General features: G+C 36.3%; 1 protein-coding gene across 1 annotated transcript; it reads left to right on the top strand.

Moving 5' to 3' along the window:
• Positions 1-2,527: 2,527 nt before the first annotated feature.
• LOC119260308 (transmembrane protease serine 11B) lies at positions 2,528-11,862 on the top strand (the record flags this gene model as incomplete). The annotated part of the gene is made up of 9 exons (XM_037529295.1): positions 2,528-2,675; positions 4,899-5,014; positions 5,095-5,162; positions 5,579-5,739; positions 7,377-7,415; positions 8,627-8,801; positions 10,336-10,595; positions 10,923-11,065; positions 11,701-11,862. Coding segments are annotated over 9 exons (1,272 nt in total), but the record flags the coding sequence as incomplete, so codon positions are not given.
• Between the last annotated feature and the right edge of the window lie 1,436 nt (positions 11,863-13,298).

Below are 13,298 nucleotides of genomic sequence, written 5' to 3'. Positions count from 1 at the left end.
CAATTGTTTATGATGGGAAGAAATATATGAGGGGAAAATAACATCAGTTCCATTTTCTATAATACATATTCTTTTTTGGGCCTCCCCTGGTGGCACAGCAGTTGAGCGCTGGGCTGCAGAGCTGCCCGCGGCCTCTGCAGAGCCGGTTCAATCCCTGGCCACCGGGCGAGGGTCCCACATGGAGTGACGTACCCCTCCTGCCGCACCCGCTGCTCCCCTCAGCAGTGTATTTCATCAGTCTGTCTGTTCTGCTCCCCGCGATGGCTCTGGTGAATTCTCTCACCCTCCTGCACTTCTGACTGTACCCAGTGTTTGTATAAATGGGTAAAAAAATCTTTAAAAAAAATACATATTCTTTTTTTTTTTTTAAGGTTTGTTTATTTTTACAAGAACTGGGGTAGAGGTTAGAGATGCAGGAGTATGAGAGAATTCACCAGAGACAGAGTGAGTAGCAGAACAGGCAGATGGACCGCAGACGCTGAGGGGAGCAGCGGGCGAGGCAGGAGAGGTCTGCCGGGCCATGTGGGTATCTCCCTGACTGGCCAGGAATCAAACCTGCACTGCAGAGGCTGTGGACAGCTTCACAGCACTGCGCTCAACCCACTGCACCACCAGGGAGGCCCTATGATACATATTCATGAGAATTTTCCAGAGCACCTAAATGGGACTTTCAAAGAAAAACAATTTGTTAGTGCAATGCAGTGATTGTTGCATAGAATCATTTAGACTGAATAGTTTTTGAGTCCTTCAAGCTAATACATGTCTCAGGAAAACTAAACTACCAGAACGTTACAACTGGTTATTCCAAAACAAATTTGAGACCTCACCAATCCTTTCTAGTCATTAGAAAAACATTTAATCAGCACCTCCCTGGTGGCCCAAGGGGTTAAGACGCAACCTATGAAGCTGTCCACAGCCTCTGAAGCATGAGTTCCATGCCCCAGCCAGACAGGGAGCAACCCACATGGCGCACCAGACCTCTCCTATCTCACTCACTGCTTCCCTCAGCAGTGTACTTCGTCAATCTGCCTGTTCTGTTCCCTACTCTGTCTCTGGTGAATCCTCTCACCCCCACACCTCTGGCCTGTACCCCAGCTCTTGTATGCATAAATAATTAATCTTTAAAAAAATTTAGTCAGATATTAATAAGTTTATAAATGTTGTCATTAATTCCATTAATTTCACACTCCCATACTCCTTTTAAAGTGTGATTCATATAGTATAAGAAACACTGTGTCTGAATAACCTTTTTGTTTTGAGGATGATATTAAACAACAAAATTCCAATATGAAACATATATCGAATGTATCTCAAGCAGGACCTTCTTTGAAAAGCTTTGACAAAATAATGCTAGCTTCGGGAAACTCTGAAAACTCATGAAAGAGATATAAGGAGGAAGTGAATTGTGAATAGAAAAAAGAGAAGGAAGGAAATAATACTGAGTTTCACTGTGTTGTATGCAACACAGGAAATAAGATTGTGGCAAGGAAGGAAATAAGAGTGGGTTGCTCTGCTGTGGTCTAAGGTAATACATATGTGCTTATTATAGAAAGGAACTTCTCTACCTTAAAAATCAACTGGTCTTGTACTAGAATAAGAAGATCTTCATATTATGGGGATATCTAATTTGCCAAATACATACACTATTTTAAATCCCTCCATTATGCAAGTTTGTATAGTAAGGGTATACAAGACTGTATGATGCTGTCATATTCTCTACTTATTTTCTATCTGATTGATTATTTTTTGTTGTTGAAATTTACCTGTTAATTCATATTTTAAAGTAATTGATGTTTATTTTAGAAAATATAGTTCAGTAGGGGCCTCCCTGTTGGCGCAAGGGGTTAAGCACAGCACTGTGAAGCTACCCACAGCCTCTGCAATGCAAGTTCAATCCCCAGCAGTTCAGGGAGCTACCCACATGGTGCGGCAGACCTCTCCTGTCTCGCCTGCTGCTCCCCTCAGCAGTGCATTTCAGTCAGTCTGCCTGTTCTGTTCCCCACTCTGTCTCTGGAGAATCCTCTCACCCCCTGCACATCTGGCCTGTACCCCAGTTCTTGTATGCATAAATAAATAAATTTTAAAAAAGAAAATATAGTTAAGTAAATAAAATCTACCCATAATTTTATAACATAGGGTAACTGGAGGACATCATGATATTTTCTTCCATAATTAATTAAACCTACAAATTATGTTATATACTTGTATTTATAGGTCGCTCTCTCTATATAAATCCTGTTCATGATATAGCTATAGTTTACAAAAAGACAATTAGAACACCCCTAAGACTTTGTAATCTGCTTTAGATAGAGAAATTGATTTCTCCTCAATGACATGAGAACAAAAACCATGCCTGTCCATTGCTGTATCCTCAGTAATACTTAAATATGAATGAGCAGTAGAGTTTATCCTCTTTCAAACATTTGAGTCTCCTGTTCTAAGCTAACAAAGGGCCTAATTATAAATTACAAATCATGTTGTGTGTATTGAAGGAGATTCAAGTAGATTTAGAATGTGTATTATCTGATTTGAACCATTTCCCCCTCTTGTTTATAGGTACAACATATCTTCCCGAGGAAGACCTTGGCCATTATGGGGGACAATCCTTATTATTCTTGGAGTGGCAGCAATCTTGGGAGTAACCATTGGTCTCCTTGTTCATTTTCTGGCAGTTGGTTAGTATTGACTCTTCATTTTACAACCTTACTACTAAATTTCCTTTATTTATTTATTTTTTAAATGGTGGTAACATTGGTTTGGCAAGAAACAACATGAATATTTAATTTCTTCATAGAAAATTATTTTTCATCTACTTACTATTTTATTTCATCATAATAATTTCCCACTACATGAACACAGAAATTTATAAAGAAAATCTTTATCAGATGTACCCTTGATCTATTCTACAAGTTATATACCAACTATGAGAATAAAGACTTAAGGGAAATACAATATACTTTAATGTTAATGTCTACTGTCCATATGGGACTTAGGTAATAGGTTTGTAGCTGAGTTGTTATATATTTTAGTAAATATACATTAAAGTGTTGAGATCACTACTCTTCTTGATTTAGTTCTGGAATATGTTGTTAAAATATAACCACTAAATATCAATGGATAATCCACGAAAGGCTTTTTTTTTTTTCACAAAAGGCTCTTTTAATAGTAGATAGTCAAGAGTAGTTGAATGTTTCCATTTTATAAAACCTTGATGTTATTTTTAAAACTTTTATTAATACTACTTTTGGGAAGCTTGACTATAGTTTATTCACATCTTTCAGAAAAATAATCCCTTAAAATTGTGTAAACATTTAATATTAAAACAATTGTCCCCTATTATTTCACTTGATCCTCATAATGATCCTTTGAGCCAGGGAGGGCAGATTTCACTACTATTTTTACTTTCTCATGTATGAACCTGAGGATTAGAAAAGTCAAGTGACTTGCTTGATGTCACAAGCTTTATAGTGGATGGCTGACAAACCAAGATCTTAATATTTTAAGTGCACTCTTCTGTTTTATCATGATTTTCTACTACTTATTTCTCAGAAATATATCACATTTTACAATGATACAGTATGGTTAATTTTTTGCTAGATTCAGGGACAATTACAATTTGTCTTTCAACCCTTCCTCTTATCCCTTGCTTCTCCCCAATAAAACTTAATTTTAAACTTTAGAACAGTATTGGGGCTCATTGCCCCGACAGCCATATCTATCTACCAACTCTCCACAGTCTGGATCTATTTTTCTTCTTGCCTACTCACTAAAAATAACATTCTTTACATAATTTCATTAAGAACCATATTCTTAATTTTCTAAATTAATATTTGCAAATAAGTTTTATTAATATGTTAGTGGAGATCAGCAGTTTAATAGTTTAATAGTTTCCTTCCAAAATATAGTTTGCATATATGTTGCCATAAGGGAAATATATGAAATATATTTATGATATATGAAATATATGAAACTATATATATATATATATAGGTTTCCTATATATATATATATATATATATATATAGGAAACCAATATATATTTTAGATTGAAACAATATTTGTGAATTCTAGGATAATGAATTATCAGTTCAAGAGATCATTTTTTAAAGTCTATTATTAGCACTTTTTGTAGACCATGTGGTGTTTTTAAAGGTAGATGAAAAGCACAATTGCCTTCAAAGTATATGGATGGCTAATTATTTAACCAAGAGAGTGTACCATTTCACATTAGTTCCTATTTTTAAAAAAGTACATATATGCATTGGAAGAAATATTTCCAGGCTTGCCCTGTCTTAAATTGTTGAGACCTAGTATATCAAGTGAAGTAGTTACATTGGTGACAGGAAAAAAATGGGAATGTGAGATCTTGTGACACATTGAACAGTCTCATATGCTGCACAGATGTGGAAGGCATCACCAAGAGCTCAAGAGATGACTTCAAAATGGAAAGCAGGCCTTCAGGAAATGGGGCATAGCAAGTAAAAAATGGTGTAAAGAACTTATAAGGGTGATGCTTGTAAATGCTTACTGTATAACTGCTTAGAAAGATTAAGGGGGTAATCACTTGAGGAAGAACTTATATAACACATTAGGTTTTACCTTAGTGCATATTGGGTAGATTGTTATTGGCTGCCTGAATTGCTGTTTTGAGGAAGATGCTGAGGGTATTCCTGACCTCAGCAACACAGTGAAGCCTATTATCACATGAAGGCAGGAGGAGAATCACTTCAATGCTGGAGAGCTGACAATTCTAAAATAAGTGACATTCATTCCCCTCCTTTTTTTGTCTCTCTGGCTATATCTAGAACTGGGTTAATGGTAATTTTGAGACAAAGAGAGGAGACTTAAGATCAGTTACTGTTTTAAAATTCTTTGATTTTTTTTTTTTAATTTCACAGCAAAGATTTACTATTACCAAGGTGAATTTCATATTTCTGGAGTCACATACAATATTAGTTGTGAAAATACAATTTCACAAGCTGGCACAGATCTGAGCAAAGACATTGAAACTAAGGTAAGTTAGAGATTATTTTTATCAATTTCATCATAAACTTGATTGTGATAGACATAGTGATTCTTTTTTTTTTTTGACAGGTGTCTGATGCATTTCAAAATTCTAATGTATACAAAGAATATATCAGCTCTCAGGTCATCAAATTTCTGTAAGTACAAATTTATTCAAGATCTATGCAAAGGTAATTAGGTAATATGCCCATCAACTGTGGTTTTAAATAACAACATAAAATGGAAGAGGAGGAATGGGGAGGGGGAGGGGTGGGGGGCAGCAGGGGGAGGAGAGGGATGAGGAGGGAGAGCTCTTTATTGTGTTTCACAAATTTTGTTTCAGGGTAAGAACTGTTACATACAAATCTGTAATCTTTATATTTGATGGAGACTTGTAAATTATTGGTATTTTATACATACAGGAACAATATCTGTATATTGATCTTTAATATATATAAAGAAAACATTAAACAAATTATTTAATTACACAAATAATTAAAATGTGGGAAATTCAATGCATTCACAAAGCAAACGTTTCAAGAGTAGCACACTAAAACATTTTTGTTCTTTCTAGCCCTCATCCCAATGGTTCTACTGTGAAGTTACTACTGACATTAAAGTTTCCTCCTGCGAAAAGGAATAACATGAAGGCTAAAATAGAAGCTATCTTACATCAGATGTTGAAAGACAATATGGCATCCTGGAAAGCAGCTCCGGCTTCCCTTAAACTTACAGGTATTTCATTTATTTCCATTATTTTTTATTATTTAGATTTCTGGATTATTTAAATTAAAAGTACCAGAAAAAAATAAACCAAGAGTTTCAAAATTTTGCTCAGGAAAATATATGCTACTTAAACTGGGGCACTCCTACCTGTGGGTTGAGGATGAACAATGGCAGAAATGAGGATTAAGCTGCATTCATATTTGTAAGTTTGGAATGGTTGGCTGCAATGTATGAAAAAGGGGATAACGAATCATAATTGAAGGCTTAGTCCTCCCTACCCTGTACTTTTTGTCAGAATTTCAATACAGGAAACAGAATTAGAGTTTTCGTCATCATTCAGTGTGGAAATTACAGAAGAAAGAGTGAAGTAGGGGATAGGGATTTCTCATAGCTTCTTGTGGAAGAACGGTAGTAACACCATTAAAGGAAAAATGGTCTAGGATAATTCCCTAAAAACAAGGGAAGAAATCGATAGGATTTTGTTGCAGTACAGAAAATTAATTTTGTAAAGATCGCAAAGACCCTACAAAGGTCTTGGAACTCCCATGTAGATGGTTAAAAGTTCTATGAGATGATAAGCATACGGTTCCAGAGCCCAGTTCTGTGGTTCTTTCAAAGTGACAGATGGTCCCAGTGTCCTAGAAAACTATAAAGGTGGTGACCTGCCTGTTACAGCTCATTTGCCTTAGAATATAGACCCTGTCACCCATGAACAACTCTTGAGAAATGAATTTGAGGTAGAGATTCTCAAAGGAACACTATAATTCTCCGGAATGTAGCTGCAGGGAAAGAAGTTTATGTCAATCATTGCTCCACTGTTTCCTAGTGATTTAGAGCCAGCATTTGCCATTATCTATTTAGTTCCACTTTTTCTCTCTCTCTCTCTCTCAAGTCTCTTACCAATAGAAAAGAGATGTGAATTTAAATTAAACTCTCAAAATTTCACAATTCAGTCTTAGTAATGAGCTTACTAAAGAGCAGTATAGGCCCAATGAACTAACGCATTAATTGGGATTTTTTAAAATAACTCAGTATGAGAATTATCATAGGGAATAAATCCAAGGATAATACCTAGGTCTTCTTTTAGTAAGCGTGTTAGCTTCTCACCTCACTAAATATTTTACTGCAACAATCATAAAACAGTTTGGGGGTTTCCCCTTTTCTCTTTACTAATAGAGATGTCAAGCCATGGTTAAAATTGTCAGGAGCAAGGGCCTCGCCGGTGGCGCAGCAGTTGAGCGCTGGGTTGCAAAGCTGCCCGCAGCCTCCGCGGCGCTGGTTCTATATCCCTGGCTGCTCCCCAGCCACCGGAGGCGGGTCCCGCATGGCGCGCAGACCTCTCCTGCCGCCCGCTGCTCCCCTCAGCAGTGTCCTTCGGTCCTTCTGCCTGCTCTGCTCCCTGCTCTGGCTCTGGTGAATCCTCTCACCCTCCCGTGCTTCTGACTGTACCCAGTGCTTGTATAAATAAATAAATAAATCTTTAAAAAAAAAATTGTCAGGAGTGAGAGGCGGTGATATCAGTGAATTAGTCTAAATAGTTAAACGTTGGGTGCAATTTGGCTTAGAAAGTTAGTATTTATGTCATTGGGGTAAAAATAATTGCTTGGTGATATTTTATCAATTTTATATTTTGTTTCAATTTTCAGAAATAAGCAAGGTTAATGCTGAGTTACTTACCAACAACTGTAAGTTTAAAAACTTCATTATAAATTTAGCATCCTTATAAATATTATAAAAGAGTGTAAGCTGGGCCTCCTTGGTGGCGCCGGCGGTCGAGTGCCACACTGTGAAGCTGTCCGCAGCCTCTGCAGTGTGGGTTTGATCCCAGCCGGCCTGCTGGCAAGGGTCCCATATGGTGAGCAGACCTCTCCTGTCTCGCCCACTGCTCCCCTCAGCAGTGTATTTCGTCATTCTGCCTGTTCTGTTCCCCACTCTCTCTCTGGTGAATCCTCTCACCCTCCCACACATCTGGCCTGTACCCCAGTTCTTGTATAAATAAATAAATCTTTTAAAAAAAAAAGAAGAAAAAAAGAGTGTAAGTTTAAGTCACCTAAACCACTGTTTTTCTAAAAAGGATTCTGGAGTATGTCATATAGAAATAATTATTACTTTTTCAACATTATTGGTCATACCAAATATATTTGGAATTTATTTTTTATAATAATATAATTGACATATCATATTATTTCAGTTGTACAACAAAATGGTTGAATATTTGTATATGTTGTATGATTGAATTTTAACATTTGAAAGTTGTCTAGAAAGATAAAGTGAGAACGGTTATAAAAGAATCAAATGATAAGGAAGCATATCATATCTGAATAAATTAAGAAAGATTGAAGGAAATAAAAGATAACTTAGGATAATAAGATAATAAAATTAATCCATATAAAATACATATATTATAAAGTAAAAATCAGTTCTCTACCTTCCAAATAAATTCTCTTTAGAGTGTCACATTGCCCACAATATGACACATCCATGTATTTATTCACTCATTGGATATTTGTTGGTTATCTCTTGTCCATATGGGGCCTTAAAGACAGCACTGCATATGCTGTACTATGTTAGATGCAGACATTAATGAAGCAAAGTCTCCATTTTCAAGACTTTTGCAATCTATTCGTACTTCGGGAGACAAGAATAATAACAAACAGACACAACGAATGTCAGTGACTGAAAGAAACTTAAGGCTGGAAAAGAGTGTAAGTTTAAGTCACCTAAACCAGGATGGAATGGGTTCTGTGGTAAGAAATTATCACTTCTTAGAAAAAAAACAGCATAACTTAAGAGGTACCGGACAATCATTGAAGGGTTTCATGAAATGTTTTAAATTCTATTTCTTTTAAAGCATAATCAAAGACATCTAACTTGCATAAATAAACCCTTCCTTCAGGTTGTGGGACACGGCTGGTCAACAGTTTAGCAGACAACCGAATTGTGAATGGGAAGGATGCCCTTTTGGGGGCTTGGCCTTGGCAGGCCAGTCTGCAATGGAAGGGTCACCACTACTGCGGAGCCTCCCTGATCAGCCGCAAGTGGCTATTAACTGCAGCTCACTGCTTTGATAAGTAAGTGTGAGAGTCTGATTAAACATAGGCCTCTGGGTACAGATCTATTTTGGGAAGTCTGGGAAGATTAGCCTAAATGTGTGATGTTTCACTAAGGCCATATGAAATTTACAATTAACTGAATAAGTAAAAGGCAAAAAGACATTTAAATTTGGCAGAGGGGAAAAATGAATGGAAACAATTCACATGTCCCAAGTAACTACTTTGGTCTGACATTAAGTGCTTTATTTATATAATTTTCTTTAATAGCAACATAAATGCTAATACAAGGTTTGATTTAACCTATTTAAAGATGAAGAGACTAGGATTCAGAAATGGTGACATAACTTGGCCAAGATCATAACATCTCTTAAAAAACAAAAATAGAATGTGAACTCAGATATGTCTGATTCCTGTCACTAGTTGCTTATTTGTCTTGTCCTCCAGAGATTTATAATCTAGTTGAAGAAATTTAGATGTGATTTATTAAAAGCTTAATCAGCATAACTAAAGAAAATGTGATACAGATAGTAAATGCTATGGAAATTTGATGAAGAGAGCATGTTCAGCTGAGATATGAAGAATGTAAGATTTGATGTGAATGCTAAAGATATGAGCTGATTGATATGGGTGGGTTGATAGGAAAAGATAATTTGCTTATCTTTTGGGGATTGGACTAATAGCCTTCTTCAAGTGTGTAAAGATGAAACAGCACACATTATATTTTGTGGACAGTTGACAAAATGCCATCTGTGAAGTAGAGAAGATTTTGTAAAATGAAACTTTAGAAGTGATCAGTAGAAAATGGAGTTATATTGGTTGGCGACATTTCTATATAAAATTTGTTTTCCTGAAGTCATAGTCAAAAAGTCACCATGGGCCACATGGGGGACTTGTTAAATGTGAAGATGCTTAAGTATCATATCACACTAGGCCTTTCAATTGTAAATCTTTGGAAGTGGAGCCTGAGTTGACTCTAAAGGAACAGAGTTTAAGAACACTGCTGTTGAACATGTGGAGCCAATGAAGGGTTTAAAATGGGAGAAGTATCAAAGAATCAGAGTTACATGAAGGTTTTAGAAACTTAAAAAAATAACACCTGATATTTTGAGGGAAGGTTAGAATAATTAAACAGGATTCTAATTCCTATTAGAGAAAAAGTCTTAGTGAGGAGTTAGAGAACATGGTCAAAAAAATCTAAATTAGAATCCAAACACATTGACTTGCAAACATGATAGGGTGTTTGGCTGAGAGCAAGTTGCAATTTTTTTTTTTTTTTTTTTTTAATGAACTCAGATTCCCAGAACCTGCCACAGGCCCAGAACCCAAGATAGATGTTAATCAGTGATTTGGATCCCAGCCACTGAGGCTGCTCTTAGGATTTCTAGCTAAGTCAAATGATGAGAAACTGGATGAGGCTAAAGGAGTAGAAGATATCATTGACATCACCATGTCAATGACATTTTTACAAACAATAATTTAAGTGCTTTATAAGATAACGACACTATGAACACTGTTGTTGCCCAGAAACTGAATATGTTTCAATTGTGTCTAGAGAGAGCAATTCAGAAGATTGGACTGTCAACTTTGGAATTGCAGTAAATAAGCCAGTTATGACACGGAAAGTTCAAAACATTATTTCTCATGAAAATTACAATAGAAATCCAATTCATAATGATATTGCCCTTGTGGAACTTGCTGAAGAAGTTTCTTTTACAAAGCATATACGTAGGATTTGTCTTCCTGATGCCAACCTGAAGCTTTCAGAAAATGATAGTGCTGTAGTCACAGGATGGGGAAGACTTTCTATGAATGGTAAGTTTTCTAAAGAATATAATAATTTCATGGGAATGATCAACCAAATAACCAAGTAATTAATCAATTACTCTCCCATGCAATTATCAACTAATCAATATAATGAAAACAAGTGATGGACTCAAAAGCATGACATTGTCTTCAATTTTAAAAATATCTCTGAGAAACTGAGCTGAAAAATTGGAATTATGATGAGGCCAGCTATAATAAACATATGAAAAACAATCTGGCCTAGGAATGGCTAGGTTCTCTTTTATTCTATAGATAGTCTTTGTCCCAACAAGCAAAGCTATAATCCTCACAATGTAGAGAATTTGTTGCCTTTAGGTCCATATCCAGTGATCCTTCAACAGGCCTTTGTGAAGATTATCGACAATGAAGTTTGCAATGCACCATATGCATTAAATGGCGCTGTGATAGATACAATGCTGTGTGCTGGATTTATGTCAGGAAAAACTGATGCCTGTCAGGTAGGTCTAATACATTATCTATTATCTTCTCCAAAGTACTAAATGTTAGAAGGTTTTATTAACATAAAATATTTTTGGGTTATTTCCACAAAGTAGCTTCTTATTTCAATCTACCTAACAGATATTATAATTCTATTTATGTCCAGACATCTGTCTAATTATTGGGGCTGCAGTGGTGAATATAATTCTTGCCCTAGTGAACTTTTTAGTTTAGGAATCCATATAAATATTTACTAGGTGATAAAATAAATTTGGTTCTATTTTCTGGGCAACCTGCAGATCTGGAGTGCTGTCTCTTCCTCATCCAGAGTTGCAGCAAAAAGTTTAGTATGCTGGTGCCACATATTCCTCAGAGTCTTCATCAGGGACAAGTCACTTTCCCCATAGTCAAGGCTAGATTCTTCATAAAGTCAAATTTAAGTCTACCCAATCCAACAATTGGCAACTGTGGACATTATATTACGGGTTTTAGTTGCCCAGGGTTTAAAAAAAAAAAAAAAAAACAACCCACAGTCTACAGTTTTAAGCCCAACAGGGTGGACTGGTTTCAGTGCCAGGGGCTATTGATAACTCCAGAGGAAAGGAAAAATAAATTTTTTGACAGGACAAGAAACACTTCCTCCTCTTTCTCTTAGAGTGATTCTGGTGGACCACTAGCTTACCCTAACTCTAGAAATATCTGGCACCTTGTTGGAATTGTAAGCTGGGGTCATGGATGCGGCAAAATGAATAAACCAGGAGTCTACACGCGAGTGACATCTTATCGTGACTGGATTACAGCCAAGACTGGACTCTGAAAGAAAAGTAATGGAACATAAAGACAGCTGGAGGGTATTCTTACCTATTGCTTAAAAACCTTTTTTATTGATTGTTAATAATAATTTTCTTATACACAAATACATAAAGTTCTTTGTCAGTATTTTATTATATCTAAAAAACTCTAACACAGGAAACAGAAAAAAAGGTCAAAATATTTTTATTAACAGCTAATTCTCTTTTATTTTACCAGTATATTTGGAATTACCCTTATTTTTTTCCAGAATTTTAAAAAATACACATTTTGTTAGTATATGAACATGTATGCTGGATATACCAAATAAATTGTTTTTCATCTATAAATCATAATTTCATTTTGTAAAACGGGGATATATAAGACAAATAATGTGCATTCATTTTATTTATATATGAGAAAGGTTGGGTATCGTATGAAATCATACAATCATGAAGTAGAGAAGGGATATTAAAAGTTTTACTAGAATTGCTCTCACTTTATAGATCAAGAAACTGAAGACTAGAGAGAAATGACTTTTTGCTTAAAATTACCTTTCAGTTTCTCTGATTAGTTGTAACTCGGATGAATTTACCTTTGAGATCAGAAATTAGTCATAAATTTAACAATGATTTTAAAGTTGCAGTTATTTATATACCATTTCTTTCATGTCCTTTTTTTCATGCTTAAATTCTCTTACAAAAAGAGTATTGAGGAGCCTCCCTGGTGGCGCAAGGGGTTAAGATGCAGCACTGTGAAGCTATCCGCAGCCACTACAGCACAAGTTCGATCCCTGGCCAGGGAGGTGACCCACATGGCATAGCAGACCTCTCCTGTCTGGGCCACTGCACCCTCAGCAGTGCATTCAGTTGGTCTACCTGTTCTGTTCTCCATTCTGTCTCTGGGGAATTCTCTCATCCCCTGCAACTATGGCTTGTACCCTAGCTCTTGTATGCATAAATAAATAAATCTTAAAAAAAGAGTATTGAGGGATCTTCCTGGTTGTGCAAGGGGTTGGGCATCAGCACTGTGGGGCAGTCCACGGCTACTGCAGCACGAGTTCAATCCCCAGCTAGGGAAGTGACCACATGGCATGGCAGACATCTCCTGTCTGGCCTGCTGCTCCCCTCAGCAGGGTATTCTTACCTATTGCTTTCAGTCAATCTGCCTGTTCTGCTCCCCACTCTGTCTCTGGTGAGTCCTCTCACCCCCTCCACCTCTGGCCTATACCCCAGATCTTGTATGCATAAATAAAAAAATAAATATGAAAAAAAAAGTATTGAGAACATGTATGCCTGTTGTGGAAGCTCGTACAGTGGCTGTGCAATCACATGGAAGGCTGAATTTGTAATCTCAGCAGATAATTTACCCTTTGTAATTTCCTACAATAAAAAAGTAGCCAAAAATTCCAAAAGAAACTAAAACAAACTAAAAAATATTCTTTCCCTCAACTTTTTGTGGTAT

The sequence above is a fragment of the Talpa occidentalis genome, unplaced genomic scaffold (assembly GCF_014898055.3).
Source record: "Talpa occidentalis isolate TD23 unplaced genomic scaffold, MPIMG_talOcc4v2.1 talOcc4.6, whole genome shotgun sequence".
NCBI classification, from domain to species: Eukaryota; Metazoa; Chordata; class Mammalia; order Eulipotyphla; family Talpidae; genus Talpa; species Talpa occidentalis.
Note: the sequence above shows the minus strand (reverse complement) of the source record. Positions and strands in the feature narration are given on the sequence as shown.